We start from the raw sequence: 23345 nt of genomic DNA, 5'->3' as shown, positions 1-23345 counted from the left end.
TGGGCAGTATGGTTATAATTGGCCATCCAAATCTGGACATGTATGGTCGGCTTTAGATCAAACCATTCAATTAGGTGAACTATCAAATGGAAACATGTAATGTGGTTGGTTGAACCCTGTTTACAGGTGAATTAGTTATTTGTTGATCATAATAAACATGATCAAGAGAATTTGAAAAATCGGTCATTATCTGTGTACTCAAATATAAATGTAACTGAGCAGACTTCTGTAAGAATATCAGACATTCAGAGAAAATGCCTTCCCATGGTGTGGGAGCTCCATATGTGAGCTTATAGTTCCCTGGTTATCAGACGGAAACATTACTTTGTTAGCAAGTTATCTGTAATATGTTCAGCCCTCATTTTCTCTTTTATATAGATAGTAAAGGAACTTCCTGCTTATGCGTCCTTTGTGAATGTCCTGTTTTACTGTGGGATTCAGCCCAGGGCTTCGCATAACTATTCATAAAACAGTTTTAAGTTTTGCTGAGAAAGGATGCCAAAACAGTTAAGAATTCCTGACCAATTATTATTTTGAAGGACTAGAATGCAAATGCTCCAAAATAATGAAATGTGGTTAGTTTGCACCTTAAATAGGTTAATTTAAGGTTTTATTATAGAAGTTTATCAAAGTAGTAGGGTAGAAATGTGGTACATTATGTTTTGTGGTCACTCCCACTGACAACAAGATCCATGTTGGTTATCCTCAGTGCACAACTTTGCATTAATAGTGCTACTGAACGTCTGGGCTGGTGCATATAAAATACAGCATTCCTAGCAAGATTATTTTTAGGATCTAGTTCTCCTTTAAACATAATATACTGTGTGCCTTTCCACAGCAAGGTTGTTGGAAAAAGGCTTTCTTGAATAGGGAAATGAGATATATAAAATGGTATTCAATGTGTGCTATATTTGTTAAATCATCACACCATATTATGTTACTCGGCTTTCTTTTTGAAGTCCAACATATTCTACTCTAGCTAATAATTTTTGTGAAGGAGGCAATATGTTGGCATGTTTTTTCTTTACATTGTGTAGAGGGATATGAACCATGAGAAACAGTTCAAAAAGGTACAAAGTCTCCCGATGGACAGATCTATCTAGTTTTTAGCGTCTGGCCACATGAGCCGATTCAGGGAGATTAGTCGCCCCAGTGACAAATATCCTCTTCTTCGGGGCGACAATCTCCCCAAACTGCCTTCCCCTTCCCTCTTCCCTCTTAAAATGAAAATCACCTGGGGGGAATGTACACATGGCGCTTCGTTTTCTGAAGTCGTCCAAAGTTGCCTCATGAAGAAGGGCATGGGGGAGGCAGTTTAGGGAGATTGTCACCCTGAAGAAGAGGAGATTTCTCGCTGGGGTGACTAATCTCCCCGTATCTGCTCGTGTGGCCAGACCCTTAAAGTTATTGCATTTTTGAGCCTTCAGATACACTATTTGCATGTCAAAGGACCTCTCTGAGGGTTAAGAGATTCCACATGTGTAAACTTTACTAACCCTTTTTCTAGAGCAGGGGTCATCAATCTTTTTCTCCCGTTGAGCCACATTCAAATGTAAAAAAAAAGTTGGAGAGCAACATAAACATGCAAAATGTTCTGAGTTTGCCAAATATGGGCTCTGATTGGCTATTGATAGCCCCTATTTAGACTGGCAGCTATTTGGCAGTATACATTTTTATATGTAACTAAAACTAGCCTTGAAGCCAGGAATTCAAAAATTCAAACTCCACTGGGAGCAACATCCAAGAGGAATTGCTGTGCAAAATGTTGCTCACAAAGCACTGGTTGGAGATCACTGTTTTAGAGCTTGAATATAGTCTTCAACCTGCCTTGTTGTGCTAGTTATGGACTGTTAACATGGCTTATAATTGTAAAATTTGCTCCATATATTTGATCTTCTAAAACGTATTCTTTGCATTAAGATACAAGCACATTGATGTGTCATTCTACTATGGACACATTACTTTGCAAACTTGATTGACTATTCATGTTTTGAGTGGCTTTTCATAGTTTAACTTTCAACTGTCCAAAGGAATTGTGTTAAAATATAACCAGTTTATATCAGTAAGGTTATGCAAGCATAACAAAAGATAGAGCTGTATGAAGCTATTGTAGCTTATATATACAGTATTTAACATACCCCTGCACATAGTTGAATGGTATATTTGCATTTAAAGGACAGTAAAGCTGAATTTGCTGGGGAGTGCCAATATCTTACCCAGAGCCAATTGAATTAAATTGCCAAGTTTATCCCCTGTGGCACAGTACATGCATAAGGCTTAAAGGGGAAGGAAACCTAGTCGTCGCAAAAACCCTTCCCCACCCTCCCTCCTCCCCCCTGGCCTACCCGTCCCACTGGGCAAATGCCCCTAACTTGTTACTTACCCTTCTGCGCAGGTCCAGTCTACGGAGTTCACCGACGCCATCTTCTTCCATGCGATCTTCTTCCTGCTTTGACTGGCGCATGCGCAGTAGGAGCATTTCGCCGGTATGATCTACTGCGCATGCGCCAAAAGTCACGAATCGGAAAACTTTGTGACTTTTGGCACATGCGCAGTAGATCTGTACCGGCGAAATGCTCCTACTGCGCCAAAACGACGGTCAAAGCAGGAAGAAGATCGCGTTGAAGAAGATGGTGCCTGTGAACTCTGTGGACTGGACCTGCGCAGAAGGGTAAGTAACAAGTTAGGGGCATTTGCCCAGCGGGACAGGTAGGCCAGGGGGAGGAGAGAGGGTGGCCAACACACGGGAGGGGGGATGGTTTTTGCGCCGATTGGGTTTCCTTCTCCTTTAAGTCTAGCAAGGGACCTCTGGGAAGATGGCTGGGGGGACCCACTAGTGAATTCAGCTTTCCTTATCTTTTAAAAGCAGATTCCTGTGGCACGTGGCCAGTCAACAATTTTTCAGTATGTTTAATTCTGTGGGGGTCATTTATCAACACTGGGCAAATTTGCCCATGGGCAGTAACCCATGGCAACCAATCAAATAGCTGCAATTATTGTTCTACTTGCAGCTGGCTTTAAAAAGCTAATCACTGATATAGGTAACTTGCTTCCTGTAAATATATGAAGATATATTTATATATTCATTCATATCTAGTGCTCTGTTGCTACTGTGGCTTTTTGAAAAATAACTTTAATTTTATTTTGTGGTTTATTCAAGCCTATAAATAGTACTAATTGTTTAATTAAACATTTGGCAGTACCTACCTAAATACAGTTAGGTCACGTGGCGCATTTTGTCACCCTTGTAAAATCTCCTCCTGCGCAGGTGACAAAACATCCAAAAAGAACTTTTCATTGGAAGCAACGGTAATCACAGAAGGTGAAACACTTGAATTATGCAGAAATTCAGGAGGCAGCAAGTGATTTTTTCACTGCCTGAATTTTTTTTTTCAGCTTGTTTAAATCTGTTGTTTTAGGCCATTGTATTTTAGCTTTCCTAACATGAGTTTATGATGTGCTCAGTTGCAGTTTCAGCTTAAGTAGTTGTAGCCTGAAGCAAGACTCTGAAGGGAAGTTACATATACTTGCATTCCTCTGCAGAAAGAGCATTCCTAAGCTCAAACCGGATTTTGTGTCCAGCAGCTTCAAGCTGCTCCTGGACCCCAATGCAACGGCCTGCAAGGAAATGAACTAGCTGCTGCACTCACATTACAGAATACAAGATTCCAGGTTGTCCTCTTAATATTTTACTGAAATTATATTCTCATAAATTGTTAAATAATGATGGTCTTGTGGCTTCCTGAAGTTATTTAGTAACATTCTGACCATCGCAATTTAAGAAACTCCACAATGTTTAAAAAACAAGCCTGAAGTAGTTAGCTGTACATTGACACTAAACGCCTATGCAGCTATGGGAGCTAGTAGAGCTTTTCAAAGGAGGGAAGGATGTAATTGTTATTTTGGAGAAAAACAGAGGAAACCGAAAAAGGCTATTGTTTTTTGTGAAACAGAGAAGGAAGCAGCGTTGTGTTATAAATATACATACCACTGGTCATCACTGAAGGGAACTATGTGTATATAGAATGCCGCTAGCTCAATGCTAATTTCTAGTACAAAGCAAGGGCTGATTTCTGTCACTAAAACTCCCAGCATGCCACAAATAGCCAAAAATGTTTTGTTTGTTACACTTCACTCTTAATACACAGCTGGTAGTCATATCCTCCTTTACAACACAATACTCAGGCTCTAGTATTGTTTACATTTGTACTACCGGCACACACAGAATTGCAATGATTTTGTCAGAAATGATTGGCCATGCAATTTTGTGCATCTACATGTGCATATGACAGGCTAATGCCATGCACATGCCAGGGGATATATTGGTGTAGATTGGCCTTTTTTCTGCTACTATTTCTATCCCAATAATGGATCATTGCTTCCCATTGGCCCCCAAGCAAATGCAATAATGTTTGGGGTATTTTTTACACACTTATCTTGAGAAGAAAAACACAGCTGTTTTAGCACAACTTTTTAGAGATTAAAATTGTGTGCCACCTGAATTTCATCTGTTGCCTTCAAATGGAAATGCCATGTTTCAGGTGGTGTAAGTAATTCCGTTATATCCTGGTGTTGGATAGTTATTCCTCCCCCCTCTAATGGTACAGTTACCCTATGCCTATAGCTTTTCACACATGCACTGGTTGGAAAGGGCTGGCCCACTCTGGATCTTGCAATAACACCAGGGGCAAACAGAGTGGATCATCCGCAGGTGTAGGAAAAACGTATCCGTTGTCATAAGCTCCATTGACGTGGACAGTGCCGACCTGTGGTTAGCTACACTGAGTGGATTTCGGGTCTAAAATGGATACTTGCACTTCCACGCCAGTATCTGGTCTGTGCCGGCCACAGAAGTAGACAAAACAAAGCACATACAAAATATACATGTCTTCAGTAAAGTCTCCATTTGCCATCCACAAAGTGGATGATATGAGGCTATTAATAGTAGTTTGGCCCCCTGGACCAATGATAAGGGAATATACAGCAGTGTTGGGAGAGTGCCACAACAGGGGCAGATGATCTCCTTACCATTAATGGGCCAACATGCTGCTGAGGCTGTTGCTATATCCGCCCATATGTGGCCACAGTTATGACGTGGCTAAGTGAATCGTGGGCGTAAGCCTTTATTATAATTTTCCTTTATTTATCTCTGTACAGAGATTACATATCAGTCCCTGCACCAATGGAGCTTACAATGGCACTCTATGGTGCCGTTTGCCTTCCTTAAATGGGCAACTCATTCACTACCTTCATTCACAATATGATCTGGAGCTGTTCATTTGCCGTGTTTGTCTTTTCCAGGCTGCTTCTGGATTACAAAAGTAGGGTTTCCGATGTCATTTAAGGTTTCTATTGCTATGTGATTATTTTGGTAATCTGAAAAAAAATGGGGATGTTCACAAAAGGTGAACTTCTCCTTTTAGTAATACTAGCTCTCTCTGCGGGTTTTGGAGCATGTATTAAAAAAATGTGTATCTAATTTTACAGCGAAAAAAAAATTTGGTGTAAGATTAAGTTGTTCCATTAGAAAGCTGTAGTGTTGGTATTAATGATAGGTATCTCTTTTTTCCATAAATCCAAGTAAGTTAGACCAGAATTCGCATAAAATGTATTAATTTTGGTTGCTGCTGCGTTTCCAAATTTTAATATATATGTCCCTTAGGCCTGCCTAATGCTGACCTGACACAAGTTGATATAAGCTGCTAAATTGTCCTCTCCAGAATGTCAGCCTCTGCATGGGGTCTGGCTAAAAATTGGTCAGATTGTTATTGGACTGGTTACAAAACACCATTGGGATAGGAACTTGCTGGCCTGTTGACATGGTCCGCTTCCTGGCACATTGGCTCTATAAGGTTTTTAAGGGCTTATTTACTAAAAGGATAAAAATAGAGCAAACTCTGCCCTCACCCTTTTTTAAAGATGCCCCTAATATTCTATACAAGTGAATAGCAAACTTAAGCGTTTGCCTCTCTTTTTTTCACTCTTCTAATAATGATGCTCCTATGTTTTTAAAATAATCAAAAACAGCTTAACCTGTCTGATATTCTTTTATTGCCTTTAAACAGCTTAAAACAGGGACACAAGCACTGCAGTCAAATTTGAATCCTATGCCTTATTGTGGTTGATACTGACTGGGATAGTTCTTGGCACATTAAAATCCTGCAAGCTTTACAACTCTGCCATAGACTGAGAGGAGGTTATGTTCTTAAATGGTTAAAGGAGAAACAAGACCTTAATAAAAAAAAAACAAAAAACCCTACCCCGCTATCCTACATAGACATAAACCCTACCCCCCTCCCTTCCCCCCAGCCTAGCTGCCCTCCCGGGCAAATGCCCCTAACTCTTTACTTATCCCTTTGTGCAGATTCTGTCCAGCGGAGTTCACGGGTGCCATCTTCGTCTCTTCAGTAATCTTCGGAATGTGACCGGCGAAGCGGTGCATGCACAGTTTTCTGTATCGCAATAACTGCGCATGTGCCGAAACTCACGAAAATTGCAGAAGTGCCGGTCTCATTCCGAATGAGAATGTGAACTCCGCTGTACAGAATCTGCATGGAGGGGTCACTAAAGAGTTAGGGGCATTTGCTCGGGGGGGGGGGAGGGAGGGGGGTATATGTAGCGTAGGGGATAGGATTTTTTTTTATTAAGGGTTTGTTTCTCCTTTACGGCCTTTTGCAACAATACCATTCTGTAATGGATGGCATAGCATGCATCACCCAGTTGCAGAATCTATTAATAAAGTATGTAGGCCATCAGTTGGGTTAAAGAAAAAAGAAAGGAATAATATATAATTATAGTGTAAAGGAAAAGAAATGTAACAAGCATGTGTTGCTTTGAGGGTGATGCTGGCACAGAGCCTTTTATAAGTAAATGATAGGTGTGTCTTAACATATTACACCTTTGCCAAGCCAGCAACCTGGATGGGTGTTGGTGGAATCTTAAAGGGATTCTGTCATGATTTTTATGATGTAGTTTTTATTTCTAAATTACACTGTATACACTGCAAATAATTCACTCTAAAATATAAAATGTAATTCCTGAACCAACAAGTGTATTTTTTTAGTTGTAATATTGGTGTGTAGGCAGCCATATCAGGTCACTTTGCCTGGTCATGTGCTTTCAGAAAGAGCCAGCACTTGGAACTGCTTTCTGGCAGGCTGTTGTTTCTCCTACTCAATGTAACTAAATGTATTGCAATGGGACCTGGATTTTACTATTGAGTGCTGTTCTTAGATCTAACAGGGAGCTATTGTCTTGCGTTAGGGAGCTGTTATCTGGTTACCTTCCCATTGTTCTGCTGATGGGCTGCTGGGGGGAAAGGGAGGGGGGTGATAGCACTCCAACTTGCTGTGTGACTGAAGTGTACAATGCTTGACAAAAGGGATTTTTGTTCCCCGAAACGTTGCATTTGCAATCCGTAAATAAAGAATTTTTGGAAGAATTCCTGTAGACCTGTGTGCCATCGGATGTCACTGAAGTGTACAAGTCACATGACTGGGGGCAACTGGGAAACTTACAATGTGTCTAGCTCCATATCCGGTTTCAAAATTAAATATAAAAAAAAAAAAATCTGTTTTGAGAAATGTATTTCAGTGCAGAATTCTGCTGGAGCAGCACTAACTGATGCGTTTTGAAAAAAAATTCCCATGACAGTATCCATTTATAGTGATACTTTGTAGCAAAACAGAAGGATATAAAATGGAAGCTTTGTTTAATAGAAATACTTAAAAAAGTGTTTATAAAATACAGATATAGGATCTATCTGGATAGCTTGTACCTTAGGATTTCTTGATAAGGGATTTTCCATAATTTGGATTGGCAATGGTGCAGATAAAAACTTACACATTAAAAAAACTATATCATTGTTTTTCACCAAACTTATTTATTCTAGTTTCCATAAAGTACAATGTAGAGTGTTATTGTTACAGAGAAAAAGGAAATACGTCAGAACAATTGTTTGCTTAAAACTACTATGAGAAATTACAATTCCCATGTTTTGGACCTTTCTGAATAATGGCTTCCTGCATAATAGTGAAGAAAGTATACCAACACACAGGGCTAATGGCAGCAGGGGAACACTGGCAAAACTTCACCCTGCTGGCTTTTTTCCCTGTGTACGAGTATGCGGGAGCGTGCCGATCCCTCTGTTGTTGAGCACTGGGTTTCGCTTGTTGGAAGGCAAAGATGTGTGAGCGCATACTACATATTCCTTTCTGCATAATACGTCGCATACCTCTTCTCACAAACATTTTCTTTGATACTTAAAGAAATGGAACTTAGTTTGACATTGATATTTTATTTTTATTAAATATTTTCTGTTCTTGTGACCACTGTGACTTGAATAAAACAGAACTGTTCTGCGCAAGTGTTGCTTTGTCCAAAAGAGCAGCATTTAGCGGTAAGAATTGTTACACTTTCATCACACTGGGGGTTAAGGGCAGTGACACACGGTACATCGGTTGTTTTGTACAACATGTTTTTCTAGTAGCCCAAACATGCACTGCACATAACTTGCCCTGTGTGGTGCTCTATGCATTTTATGACTCTTTAAACTAGCACTTTTAGGTAATTTCCATGTAGAGGGCAGTGAAAAGTGATTTTTGATCTGGCTTTGTAAAATTAAAAATGTAGTGGACTAATCAGCAGAAATTGCCCTGTGGTCCAGACTTGCAAGTAGCTTTGCTGAATCTGTTTAGTAGCAAAGTAACCAATCTCAATTTCTAGTCTTAAATTAATATTTAGTTTATTGTTCAGCTCATACATTTCTAGTGGTAATGCAGAATGAATACTTAAGCAGCTTCCCCTTTTTAACTTCTACTTGGTGTTTCTTTCAGACATCCGGGGATGTGTTGATCAGAAAGCATTTCTGTAATCATCGTAGCTTCCAAGTAGTGTGGGGAAGATGGGCTTTGGCAAAGAGCTTAGATCTTCTCATGATGCTTTGCTCAAGCTACAAGACTGGGAGCTGCGACTGTTGGAAACTGTGAAGAAGTTTATGGCATTGAGAATTAAAAGTGACAAGGAGTATGCTTCGACTTTACAGAATCTTTGCAACCAAGTGGACAAGGAGAGTGCAATCCCACTAGATTACATAAGCAATGTATCCAAGGTAAGGCCTCAGGAGATATAGCGCATATATGTTTTCATTTATTGTTTTTGTTGTTTCTAAAATCTTAATTTGGGAAGAACTAGACACTTGGCCAGTTTAAACCTATAAACCAAAATGGCATGGTTTAAAGCAACTTGTCAACCTGAACATAAAGTAGAATCTGCTGAATGCTGCCTGGAGATTGACTTTGTCAACAGATGGAGAGTTTTAGCTTGGTTGCTAAAATGTTTGATCGTTCGAATCACACTAACCGCACGATAATTTGAAGGATTGGTCAGACTTCGCTAAAATCAGTCTTTCGGCAACAGAAATCTTTGCATCTATGGGGACCTTTAAGCTGCTAAATCTAAAGTAGAGGCTGCTGAATGATAACTGGAGATTTAAGGTGACCATACGCTATAAGATCCACTCGTTTGGCAAGGTCACCAAATGAGCCGGTCTTTCCCCAATATGCCCTAGGGCCAAATGATCGGATTCCAATGATTGGATTAAGCCAACGGGACGAGGACCACATCAACTAGCTGCAGTCCAGGGGAAAATCGTATGTCGTAATGTCCTATACATGGGCAGATAAGCTGCCGAATTGGTCTAAAGGACTCAAATCTGCAGCTTAAATCTGCCGGATATGGCCACCTTTACTTTCTCAACAAATGGAGGGCTTTAGCTAAGTGTTGTTTAGCAGATAACTCTTTTATTACATGGTTTGTAGTTTTTGACCTTATATTTAGCTCTGCTTACATGGTTTTATTTCACAGTGAATGTGTGTACAGTAAAACAGAGATGAAGTCAATTTCTTAATGCTGTAAGGTGTTGTCCAGACATGGCCAACTAAATCCACTGATTGAATTTCCCCTGCTCCCTATTTTAGCTTGAGGATACTTGCTCTGAACAATAAATTATTAAAGGGGAAGGAAACCTAGTCGGCGCAAACCCCCACCCCCCCCTCCCGTTTGTTGCCCACCCTCCCTCCTCCCCGCTGGGCAAATGCCCCTAACTTGTTACTTACCCTTCTGCGCAGGTCCAGTCCAGGGAGTTCACCGACGACATCTTCTTCCACGCGATCTTCTTCCTGCTTTGAACGGCGCATGCGCAGTAGGATCATTTCGCCGGTACGATCTACTGCGCATGCGCGTGACTTTTGGGCGCATGCGCAGTAGATCTGTACCGGCGAAATGATCCTACTGCGCATGCGCTAAAACGCCGTTCACAGCTGGAAGATCGCGTGGAAGATGATGTCATCGGTGAACTCCCTGGGCTGGACCTGCGCAGAAGGGTAAGTAACAAGTTAGGGGCATTTGCCCAGCGGGACGGGTAGGCCAGGGGGGAGGAGGGAGGGTGGGCAACAAACGGGAGGGGGGGTTTGCACCGACTAGGTTTCCTTCCCCTTTAAGGTTAACAGAAATGAGGAAATGTATTTCATGCTGGTATAGGAATAGTCCACGTCTGCCAATTCTACTTAGTTGAGCATCTGACTTACATCACCGAAAATGGCCTATGAAAGATAAAGTGAAGCTGAAACTATTCAGCCATCTGAAATGAAATTACCAGGCAAGAAAATACTTCCTCAATATTAAGTCTGAGAAATGTTTTGAAACCCAGAGGCTCTTCCTACCTACAATTACTATTACTTGTTGGGGCTCGTCCAGAACTTGACTTTCTGCTTGCCTTGAAATACTTTCCCTCATTCACTGTTCCCATTTTAAAAAAAAAAAAAAATCAAACCTCTGCTTCAGTAGTTGAAAGTTTCATGTTTATACTTTGTATGAGTTATGCTTATGTAGCTGGGACTACTGTATGTATAGAAATGTTTTACTTCTCCTGAATTCATGGCTGAATGCAGTGCATGCCAACATTAATAGAAGCATGGCATTTACAAACATTGGTGCTTTAATGTGACCATATTTAGCTGCCATATTGTTTAACTATTATTTGAAAAGTTATAAATTGTATAAGAGGAATGTGTGTGAACTAAGCACTGTCACTGGTGCAGGGCAGGACTTTGCTTCTGAGTGTCATAGGCAGGAGCACTGAGAATTTAGTATTGATTTCTTACGTAAATAGTAGAATTGAATCTTGGGGAGTATTTCAGATGTAGTCTTAAGCTGGCCATAGACGCAAAGATCTGATCGTACAAATCGAGGATTCGTACGATTTTCGAACCGTGTGTGGAGAGTCCCGACATTTTTCGTCCGGCGGAGATCGGTCGATTGGACAGGTTAGAAAATTTCTGTCGGCTGCCGACAATATCTCTGCGTGTATTGCCGATCGTACGATTTTCAGTGGGAGACTGTCACTAGCTTTGGTTGGACATAGATATCGTACGATTGCTGTCAGGGGCAGAACATTGCTGATCTGTTCTTTAACTAATCTTTCTGGTAAGACTGATCTGAATGGTTAGTGGCGGGTCGGGAGTTGGGAAAGTCCGATTGTACGATGATTCGTACGATCGGATCTTTGCATCTATGGCCAGCTTTAGGCACAACAAAGAAACAGTGTCATGCAGACCCTCTCATTTTACTCATCTTAACAAATCTTTCAATTAAATTTTGCTCTCTAATATTTTTATTTGAAAGTTCTGAAACTCATATTTAGGTAGTAAATATAGCATTGTTTTATGTTAGAAAATATAAATTACCCAAAAAAAATAATAATAATGTAGTCAATTCCCACATATTAATATTTTGTAGTTTCAGATTTTGCAGCAATAACAACTTAAGGGAACATTCAGTTACTGAAGCGCAGTGAGCAAAAGTGCTGTCTTGAGGTCAATCTCCATGTTTTTTTCTCCTTGTTTTTCCCCACAATGCCGGCTTCATTACAGATGCAAATGGGCACCTCTCTTGGCACGGTTGTGCCTGACATAACTCCAGGGCGCAGTAGCACCCCATAGGCGCAGTAGCACCCCATTTGAAACAGAATGCAGAAAGGACTAAGGGCACCAAGTGCAACCATACGGGAGTACATAGGGCACATTTTGACGCAACCAGACACGTTTTCACATGACAGTGGATGCTTTGTTGTTTTCAGGTTGTTCCCCAGAAATAAACTTTTTTCAATTACTCTCCATTATTTATTTTTTACTGTTTTTCCAAAATCTATGTTTAAAGTTGAATGTTCCTGTGTCTGTTGTTTCAGTTTGGCAGCTCTGTAATTCAGGTGTTACGATTTTGCAACATTTCTCAGCAGCATCAGTGGAGTATTCGCAACTATTGTATCAAGTCTAACAGCTGCCTTTAATGAAACCCAGGGATTCTACTCAGCAGGGACAAAGATAAGAAATGTATCAATTAAACTTGTCAATTTAGTTTTGTTAAATAAGGGATTGTTTTTTTTTTTTTTATCAGATTATGTTTATTGATTTGAATTTTACAAAGAGTAGAGAACAGAAGAAACAGTTAGAAGAGGAGAATAAGGAGTTAAAGATAGCGAGAGTGGGCATTCCCTTTGATTATATTATAGGTATTCCATTCAGTACACGTGTACATAATCATTATTATAATTTAAATTTCTGACAACCACTTGTCCCAAATTTCCCTGGGCAACCTCTTGCTGTATAAGTACGTTTTTGATTTGGGAGACTGTCATTCACCGGTTTCTTCCAGAAAGACTGCGTTGGGGCCTCTACAGCTTTCCAGGTCTTTAGAATGGCTTTTTTAGCATAATGCAAGAGCTGTAGCAAGCAGTCTTTTGCTTGATTTCAGTGTTAGTCCTTCCAAGTGAGCCAATAAACAGAATGAAGGGGTCCGTATGTTCAGCAGGCCTAAAATTGAACTCATGATCCTTAGTGTCTCAGTCCAAAAGCGCTGTATTTTAGGACAGTCCCAGAAGACATGGAGGTAAGTACCTGCGTCCTGGTTGCATTTCCCACAGGTATCAGGGCAGCCTAGGTAGATCTGTGCCAGCCTGTCTGAAGTCAGGTAGACTCTGCTGAGAAATCTAGTGTGGATATATTTGTCTCGTACTGCAATATTAATGTCTAGTACTTGGTCTGATATGTCCTCCCAGGTGTCTTCATCTATGTGTGGAAGATCCTGCAACCACTTCAGGGAGATGATTTTAATGCAGTCAAAGCTGTTCTGAAGTAGGATAGTATAAAACCAGCTAAGTGGCTTGGTGAGCTCTGGCCTTTGCCAATATTTCTCAAGGGTACAGGTAGTGAGGTCTGGAGAACCATTAGGGAATTGGGCCCGAAAGGCATGCCGAAATTGAAGAAATCGGAATAGCATGTAGTTTTGTAATCTGAATTCTTCTTTGAGCTGGACAAACTGCTTCAGCTCACCCACCTGTATCACATCTCCCAGGAGTTTCACCCCAGCCCAAAGCCCAGAATGATTTGAACAAAATAGCCTATTGTGAGCTTGCAGCAGTGTACTTTTTTTTAATGTATGCTTCACTTTAGATAGTGTTCCTATGTCCATCTGCTGTTTCTGTTGTATTTTTAGGGGGCATCCTTGTTTTTAACAAGCTTTTTTTTCTTGTTTTTATTAATTTAGTCATGGTTGCACTTGGTGCAGCAGACAGAACAGCTGAGCAAAATTATGAAGACACATGCTGAGGAACTCAATGCTGGACCACTTCACCGCCTTACCACTTTGATTAAAGACAAGCAGCATGTAAAAAAGAGCTACAACAATATCCATCAGCAGATTGAGGCTGAAATGTACAAGGTAGGGTGTATATATACACGTGATTATTTTCAGTGATCCTGCTATAAATTATAGTCTTATAAAAGGTTTGTTCTAAAATCAGAACATTCCATCTATAACTAAAGGGTCAACTACCAGCAGGCAGTAAGTACAGGACCACTTTGTATCTATAGGTAACTGGTGCTTCTGCTTTACGAGTCTTGAAGGAGCAACATATTGAGGTTGTTTAAATTTTTTTATTTTTTTATTATTAGAATAGGCAGAATATATTTTCAGCAAAGGTTTCTTGGCTTTGCCTTAGTTTTATACTATTGTCTTATGTGCCTATTTATTACTACTTTGGAAAATATCGGGGAAGTGGAAGCACACGTTTTCTGAGGTGGTTTACAGGTTACAGAAAGTAGTGCTTTACTATGCATTTTTTTGGACTTGTTAAGGAGGAATCTGCCATTATAACAATAGTGTCCTTGCAGTTTCTTGTTCTGTGCCCCAGTCATTTATTTTACTGCTAATTTATGACCTTTGACCAGATGGAAGTCTTTTGACTTTTGTCATGGGTGGAAAAGTTTGAACTAGCTGCTGTGCTTCAATCAGTTTTTTTCCCCTTTGGGCTGATTATGGTTTGGGCATTTTGCCAATCCTCCTCCCCCAATACTCAAAATGTCTGGAAACAGCTCCAATTGCCAAAGGATTATTTTAAAGGGAATGTCAACCCAAAAAATGTTTTGCCTGATAAAAGAAAACATAATACTAAGCATCTTTGAAATATACATTCTTTAAAAAAAAAATTCCCAAGTCAACATGGCATCAATTCACCAACATGGGTAATCCCTCCCCTTTAGGTCATTAGACAGAAAACAACACAACATCACATAAAGCCCCCTCCTCCTATATCTCCCTCAGTCTTTTTTTTCCTGTCCCATGATCGTTAGATCGAGTGTTTGTAGCTTACCCAGGCAGTGTTCCAAGGTTCAGCGGGTTTCTCTCTCTTTCCCCTCCTTGATGCCTCCTTTCTGCTCCCTATGGGGATCGCCGGGGGAGAAGGGCCTCGGGTGGGGGAGTCAGGTAAGAACGTGGTGACTCCCTCCTTCTATCTCCGTGGTGGCATGGTGAGCTGAGGCCAGTTTGATGGAGTGCGGCGGCGAAATCCGTTTTGCGTGTCATCAGGATAGCGCATTGTCTAAGATGGCGCAGATGCGCTCCAAAGACCGGAAGTTGTGCACGAGTAGCCGGAAGTGCATGGATGCTGGCGTATGGACACTGCTGTGAGACGCTGGCGTTTTGACGCCATCAAAGAGCACCTATAAACAGACGCTGGCGGATTCACGCGTGCCTGATACCATTTGAAAGTGGAAGCAAGTACACTACAAGCAAGAATTGTTTTGTAAGCGCCTGTTCTACTATGGTTAGAAAATTGGTAGGACTAAAGGTTTTCAGTGTTGTGTTTTCTTTCCACAATCCTGTCAATCATGGAGTCTTAGCTCTGGAAAATCAACACATTCTAAAGGTCCTGGGAAGCATTCTTGAATGCTTCCCAGGACCTTTAGAATGTGTTGATTTTCCAGAGCTAAGACTCCATGATTGACAGGATTGTGGAAAGAAAACACAACACTGAAAACCTTTAGTCCTACCAATTTTCTAACCATAGTAGAACAGGCGCTTACAAAACAATTCTTGCTTGTAGTGTACTTGCTTCCACTTTCAAATGGTATCAGGCACGCGTGAATCCGCCAGCGTCTGTTTATAGGTGCTCTTTGATGGCGTCAAAACGCCAGCGTCTCACAGCAGTGTCCAAGTGTCCAAGATTTAAAAAAAAAAAAAAAAGAGAGAGAGAGGGGGGATTATGCAGTTGTCTGATAGATTTGTTTGTTTGCATTCCAGCCCTCCTGCCTCCAGTGAGCCCCATAAGGATTCTGCAGGTTCCAAACCGCTGTCAGAAAGTCGTACCCTTACTGGACAACAGCAAGCTGCTGGAATGCCCCAGATGGATGCTCTTGTGTCACTTATTAAACAGGCAGTTGTTCAAGGAGTCCAGGAAGCATCTGCAGCTAATCCGGCACCTTTGTCGGTGAGAAGATCTAAGAGGATCCGGGAATCTCTCTATGAATCCCTGTCCAAGGTATCGGAGGAAGAATTTTATGATCCTGGAGAAAGTGTGTCTGAGGAAGGAGAATTAATTTTGGAGGAAGAAACTACTCTTGATATGGTGGCAGTAGACAATCTGATCAAAGCAGTCCGGAAAGCATTGACACTAACTGAGGAAATCCCAAAGGGTTCTTCAGCAGATACTGTACATTTTTTCCATCTCTAGAGAAGAAGGCATCCACATTTCCTGTACATGAGTCAATTAAGGATATGATTCATTCCGAGTGGAAGAAAACTGAGAAGAGAGTAGTAATACAGGGGAAGTTCTCTAAGAGATATCCAGTGGAGGAATCCTTTTCTAAACTTTGGGACAATCCACCTAAGGTGGATGCGGTGATTGTCTGGTTGGCAAAAAAGACAACTTCGCCAGTGGACGATGCAGCAGCATCCAAGGAACCTATGGAGAAGAGGCTTGAGTTTAATTTAAAGAAATCATATATATCGGCTGGGGCGGCCTGTAGGCCAGCAGTAGCAATAACCTCAACTTAAGAGCAATGAAGGTTTGGCTGGACAACTTAGATGAGGCCATTTCTTCGAATGTAAGGAGAGCAAATTTGAAAGAAATGCTTTCAGATTTAAGATTGGAGGTGGATTTCTTATCAGAAGCTTCTTTGGATTTATTGAAACTCTCCACTAGATCGATGGCACTTTCGGTGGCCTCAAGGAGGGCTCTATGCCTGAAACCATGGATGGCGGATGCGGCATCCAAGTCTAATCTATGTCAATTGGCTTTCAAGGGGGACATGTTATTCGGTGAGAAGCTGGACTCGATTATCAAAAAAGCAACTGGGAAGAGTGTGTTTCTTCCACAGGAAAGAAGATTTAAGCGACCAGGCCATCTTCCCCTAGAAGAAATTCCTTTAGTGATAGAAAATTTCCGATGCCTGCCAGAGGCTATGGAAGACGATCGAGTTGGAGGTCCTCTTGTGGAGAGGGACGTCGGTCCAGTAAGAAGGCCTTCCCCTCAGCTTCCAATAAATCACAATGAGATTTAGCAGGCTCAGGAAGTGAGGGTAGGAGCGAGGTTGTTCCTCTTCCAGCACACCTGGGTCTCGAAGATCAAGGATTCTTGAATCTTGAATATAATCCCGGAAGATTATCAACTGGAATTTTGCAAGATTCCGAGATACAATATTTTCCGCGTGTCAAATATTCCAAAGATTGCAGGGATGGAGTTAACTCTTCAAGAGTTCCTCCAACAGCTTAGGATGTCGGGAGCAGTGGAGTCCGTACCACCCTCGCAACATCGGTTGGGCTTCTACTCAAAGCTATTTTTAGTGAAGAAAGCAACAGGAGCTTTCAGGCCAGTTCTAGATCTGAGACCCCTCAATCAGTTCATCTTGTGCAGAAGATTCAAGATGGAGTCTCTGGCTTCGATAACTATGACAATTCATAGTCCATAGTCGTGGCTGATAAAGCTCGATCTAAAAGACGCATATTTTCACGTGCCAGTTTGCAGACCGCACAGGAAGTTCCTTCGGTTGGTGGTGGGGGATCAACATGTGCAGTTCACGGGTCTCCTCTTTGGCCTTTCAACATCACTGAGAACTTTTTCGAAGGTGTTAATGACGAATATTGCAGTTTTGAGGGAAGCTGGAATCCTGGCATATCATTACTTAGACGATATTCTGTTGGTAGCCGGTTCAGCAGAAGAAGCAGCAAGAAACAGAGACAAGGCTGTTCAGATGTTGCAGGTCTACGGTTGGGTTATAAATTGGCAGAAGAGTTGCCTTGTTATGACCCAAAGTCTAATGTTCCTGGGGGCCCAAACAGATACAGTCGGAGATCTGATAATTCTTCCTCAAAAAATTGAGCGAATACAGGAGAGAGTGTTGTCCTTTGTAGGACAAGTAAAGGTCTCAGTCAAGGACTGTATATCGGTACTGGGCTTAATGACGTCAACCATTCAGATGGTGAAATGGGCAAGGTGGCATCTGAAGCCCCTGAAGCAATTCCTGATCAAGTCAGGTGCGCTGAATCCTCTGCGGCATCACCAAGAACTCTGTTTGTCGGAAGGGCTGCGGTCCAGTTTAAGGTGGTGGATGGAACCACCGAATCTGGCCAGAGGCATATCTCTATTCGAACCCCAGTGGATGACGGTTACAACAGACGCCTCAGAGTCAGGTTGGAATGCAGTTATGCCCGGCAGAACGGTGCAGGGGAGTTGTAATCTGCTTGCTATGCCATCCAATGTCTTGGAGTTAAGGGCGATAGGTCAAGCTCTATTCACCCTTTCAAAGGAAGTGTCCCACAAGTGGGTCCAGATATGCTCAGACAATGCCACTGCAGTGGCTTACATTCACAAACAAGGAGGAACAAGAAATTCCAGTTTAATGAAGGAGTTGGATCCCATTATGAGTTGGGCATAACGAAATCTGGCAGGGTTAGTAGCCTTCCATGTGCCGGGGGTTCAGAATTTGCAGGCAGACTATCTGAGCCGCACTACATTGGTCCCAGGGGAATGGAGTCTCAGCTCCTTGGTCTTCCGGTGGATAACCCAGAAGTTCGGGGTTCCGGAAGTCGACTTAATGGCAACTTATTTGAATCGGAAATGTCAAAGCAGTGGATGCTTTGCTTCAGGATTGAAGCAAGATGTTCTCCTATGTCTTTCCTCCATTTCCCATAATCTGGAGGGTACTGAGGAAAATAGACCAAGAGGGAGCACTGGTGATAGCAGTAATTTCCCATTGGCCCAGGCGGCCTTGGTTTCCGCTGTTGCTTCAGCTGGGTGGTGGAGGACCCTTGGAAGCTTCCAGTGAGGCCAGACCTATTGTCACAGGCCCATATTCCACGAGGAGGTGGTGCACCTGTCCTTGATGGCATGGAAGTTGAGAGGCAGAGGCTGTGTAAGGAAGGAGTCCAGGAAGACCTTCTGACCCTTCTTTTAAAATCCAGGAAGACCTTTACCTCAGCTCAATATTACAGAGTTTGGGATCGTTTTGTTCAGTTTGCTCAAAGCAGGAACTTTGTTCCTGGAAGTCCTGAACCATGTCGAGTTATTCAATTTCTCTTCACCGGATATCAGAAAGGGCTGAGTAACAGTACCTTACGCGGACAGATTTCGGCTTTAAACAATAAAGCTTGGGCAGAAGATCCTCTGGTTATACAGCTATCAACTGGCTGGCAAGAAGGTGCCCAGAGATCTTAAGGCTCACTCAACCAGGGCTATAGCTAGAATTATTGCAGTGGTATTGTAGTCCCGCCCTTCTTTTCTTGCTTTGGGAGTTCTCATGTTGGTGAATTGCTGCCATGGTGACTTTGGAAAGGTAGAATTTTTTTTCTACTTACCGTAATTTCTATTTCCAAGTCACTCTAATGGCAGCATTCACCAACCTCCCACCCTTCAAGTGCTTGTTACTAAGACTGAGGGAGGTATAGCACTTGAAGGGTGGGAGGGGGCTTTATGTGATGTTGTGTTTTTTCCTGTCCAATGACCTAAAGGGGAGGGATTACCCATGTTGGTGAATGCTGCCATTAGAGTGACTTGGAAATAGAAATTACGGTAAGTAGAAAAAAATTCTTCCTACATGGTTATTTGTATATGTATTGTATTGAAAGCAGTGTCTGTACCTTTCTATTCTCTGCCCTGGTGGCTCAGACTGTTGATGTACAATGTAAGACAAGGCAGCTGAGTAACAGACCTGACTATGCTGGAGAACCCAGACTTTTGCAACATTGTCTAAAAAGTAGCAAGCAGAAGTTAAATGGGTTGTTCTCCTTTAAATAACCTTTTAGTATGCCATAAAGAGTGATATTCTGAGACAATTTACAATTTGTTTTAATTTTTTATTATTTGTGGTTTTTGAGTTATTCCTCTTTTTATTCAGCGGCTCTCGAGTTTGCAGTTTCAGCAATCTGGTTGCTAGTGTCCAAATTACCCTAGCAACCATGCATTGATTTGAATAAGAGACTGGAATATGAATAGGAGAGGGTCTGAATAGAAATTTGAGTAATAAAAAGTAGCAATAGAAATAAATGTATTGCCTTACAGAGAATGTTTTTAAGATGGGGTCAGTGACCCCCATTTGAAACTGGAAAGGGTCAGAAGTAGAAGGCAAATAATTAAAAAAAACTAAAAAAAATTTAAAAATGAAGACCAATTGATACGTTTTTTTGGAACTTCCCATTCTATAACATACTGAAAGTTAACCATAAAGGTGAACCACCCCTTTAAGCAAATACTACTTTCAGAATAAAATCACTGAAATGTTTTAATAAATGTATATTGGAAACTTGCTTAGAATTAAGTTTTTTCTTTGTTTGGCACATTTTTATATTGGTGTTGACTTGCCGTTTAAAGCAGAAGGAAAGTTGTTTCACACTTGGGGGTGCCAATTGTTAGGCAACCCAAGTGATTGTATTGACTTACCTGAAACCCCGGGCTCCTGTCGGCAAAAAACTACCGGCCCGGGGTTATACCAGTGAGCACCACGGAGCGATCCTCTTCCATCTTCCTTTTTCTTTGCACATGCGCTGTAGAACAAAGGCCTAACTTGAACTAAAAAGTGGGCTATTTTGTTCCACTGCGCATGTGTTTGCCCGGGGAAATTTTAAGAAAAGAGAAGAAGCTGGAAGAAGATCTCTCCCTGGTGCTCGCTAGAAAAACCCCCGGGCCGGTGCAGTTTTCTGCTGATAGGAGGACTGGCCCGGGGTTTTAGGTAAGTCAATACAATCACATGGGTTGCCTAACATTTGGCATCCCCAAGTGTGAAACAACTTTCCTTCTCCTTTAAAGATCCCCTTTAATATTGGTAAGAAGGGTTTGTAGGCAGGGAAGCCATTATTTTAAATAACATTGCAGCTGCAGTTAATGTTGTGTGGTTTTACACTTAAAGTAACACATTTATTCTTCTTTGCAATCAGGTCTCAAAAACAGAACTGGAAAAGCTGAAGTCAAGTTACAAACAGTTATCAAAAGAAGTAAATTCTGCTAAAGAGAAATTCAAAAATGCATCAACAAAGGGTATGTGTTTGCAATAGTTCTTTTAGTGGGCAGCACCATGCCGCTGCTTTGGTTCTAGGTTACTAAATTCCACTCGAAAATTGTGCTTCTTCTTGACTACACAAACAGCTCAGCAGTTCTTGCCATAGCAGAGGTGTTATTAGCTTCTGCAAAAGCACTGTGGCTGTGGGATAGCATGTGTAGCAGGGCAAGATGACCAGAAGTACACTTGTTAATTTACAAACTTTTTATCCTCAGGATTCTGTCTGGGTGTGCTGGCAGTTACAGCATTCTTTAATAATTTAAAAATTGACCCACATGTTTTTCTATGCAGGGAAAGAAACTGAAAAAGCCAGAGACCGTTATGATAAAGCAAACATGAAGCTTCATATACTTCATAACCAGTATGTCCTTGCTGTAAAAGGAGCTCAGCTTCATCAGCATCAATATTATGACTCCACTCTCCCACGCCTGCTGGATTCTCTGCAGAAGATGCAAGAGGAGATGATACACGCCCTGTAAGAAATAATCTAGTTATAAAACTGAATTTTGGGCACAGTAAGAAATAAAGACAGATTGCAGCATAGCAACTGGGTATATATTCTCTCTTTAGTCTGTAATGTATCTCTTAAGGATGCCATGGCTTCATTTGTTCTTTCACCTAAAACCACATGTCACTATTGCAGTAACAGGTAAGGAAATTTATTGTGTATATGGTCACAAACATAGTAAACCAAAATCCTCAGGGCTAGTAATGTGTAATAGATTGGAAGATGGTAGGTGAAAGTGCTGTACAGCACCAAGTTATAAATTATAAATAACTTCTCTGTGGGCGAGTTTGTGTCTCATCAAAGAGGCATCCCTTTCCTGCCGACCCAAGCCTTTCTTGGACATATGCATAGTGTACAGAATGAGAATTTTAGTTTAAAATTCTCTGCCATGGTTGAGAAATTTGCTTTTAAAATTGCCCCTGCTGTGGTAAGCTTATAGATAATAAAACCCTTAAATGAAATGCCCCATGAAAAAGCTCAGGATATTTGTCCGCCATGTTTTGTAACAACCCAAACAAGGGGCACCATAATGACAAAAATCATCTTCAACTTTTTTCAAGAGCCTGTCAGACTGACAATGTGGCAAAATCAACAAACATCTGCTATTTCACAATTTCACAGATGATGAATGTTTGTAGAAGCTATGAAGTGATGTGGGGATAAGAGTAGGCCTTGCCAGTCATGCTTTGTAATAAAAAATATATTTAACCCAGTATTTAGCCTCTATTTGCATTCATTTTGCAATAATGGTTAGTTTAGGTTATTTCAGCTGACAGCTGTGTCATTTATAAAAAAAAAAAACCCTCTCTGTTTCTTAATACAAATCGTTTTTTTATCTCCTGATCTTCCAGTAAAGGCATTTTTGTTGAATACTGCCAGATTACCAGCCTTGTTTCTGAAGAAATCGTTGCTGTTCATAAGGAGCTTGAGACCCGTGTTGAGGAAATTAATCCAAGCACAGAGTATGATAACTTCATTGAAAAAAACAGGTGAATATTTTCTTAGATTCTAGTACCAATTTAGTAAATTTAGATTTTTCACCTAAAACTAAATGTGGCTCAACCGTAGTTTGCATATTTGTTTAAGAGATCCAACAGTTCTAAGATACTGCATCCAATTTATTTTATACCTGTGTGCAGATCCTCCAGTTTAGTAATCTGCCTGCCTATACACAATAATGTGTGGACCATATCTGACCTGTTAGTTGTATGTTGGTGCAATAGGGCCACACATATGGATGACCAACCACATTGCACTAATATAGTGGACTGGTGTTTGGGATAATTTATTAAACCAAGGCCTGTCCATAGTAAATTGGTCAGCCTGGGTTTCCGTTTTCATCAGCAGTATTTTGTGCATTATCTCTATTGTGTTAATGGGACATAGTTCAGTTAAAAATCAATTGAATTATATGAAGTTCCAGTATGGATGCCGGCAAACGATCATGAGGGTCACTGTTATACAGTGGGTTGAGATCCAGCTGTTATTGTGAATAGATGCTTAATGCATGGAATTTTAGTTGTTTTGTTATAATATTTCTATTATTAAATTATATCTTCAGCTCACAGAAAAAGCGTATGCCCAGTGTGTGCAGGTTTTTGTAATACAGGTCCCAGATTCCAGCCATCTAAACACCATAAGTACAAGCTGCACACCTCAAGTGTAAATAAAGAGACCTGAGTGCTCAAGTAAATTTTGTAAATATAGAGTCTCAAGTACTGGCACTCACATGATTTGCACAAAAAAGGAGGAAAAAGGTTATCTGATAAATAAAGATGATGGTTTATTAAGCCGACGTTTCGGTTCCACACAGGAACCTTTCTCAAGGACAAACCTTGAGAAAGGTTCCTGTGTGGAACCGAAACATCGGCTTAATAAACCATCAGCTTTATTCATCAGATAACCTTTTTCCTCCTCTTTTGTGCAAATCCTGTGTGTTCGAAATTCAAAGT

The 23345-nt window shown here is 41.1% G+C and overlaps 1 protein-coding gene across 1 annotated transcript in view; it reads left to right on the top strand.

Annotated features, from left to right (window-relative positions):
- Window positions 1–23345, top strand: part of fer.L (fer (fps/fes related) tyrosine kinase L homeolog) — a 104572-nt gene that overhangs the window by 9260 nt on the left and 71967 nt on the right. Inside the window, exons 2-6 of the mRNA XM_041568363.1 lie at window positions 8835–9109; window positions 13603–13776; window positions 20764–20863; window positions 21177–21360; window positions 22245–22382. Coding sequence (XP_041424297.1) covers window positions 8903–9109; window positions 13603–13776; window positions 20764–20863; window positions 21177–21360; window positions 22245–22382 — 803 coding nt within the window. The 5' untranslated portion in view covers window positions 8835–8902. The remainder of the gene's footprint in view (window positions 1–8834; window positions 9110–13602; window positions 13777–20763; window positions 20864–21176; window positions 21361–22244; window positions 22383–23345) is intronic.

Source organism: Xenopus laevis, chromosome 1L (assembly GCF_017654675.1).
Source record: "Xenopus laevis strain J_2021 chromosome 1L, Xenopus_laevis_v10.1, whole genome shotgun sequence".
Classification (NCBI taxonomy): Eukaryota; Metazoa; Chordata; class Amphibia; order Anura; family Pipidae; genus Xenopus; species Xenopus laevis.
Note: the sequence above shows the minus strand (reverse complement) of the source record. Positions and strands in the feature narration are given on the sequence as shown.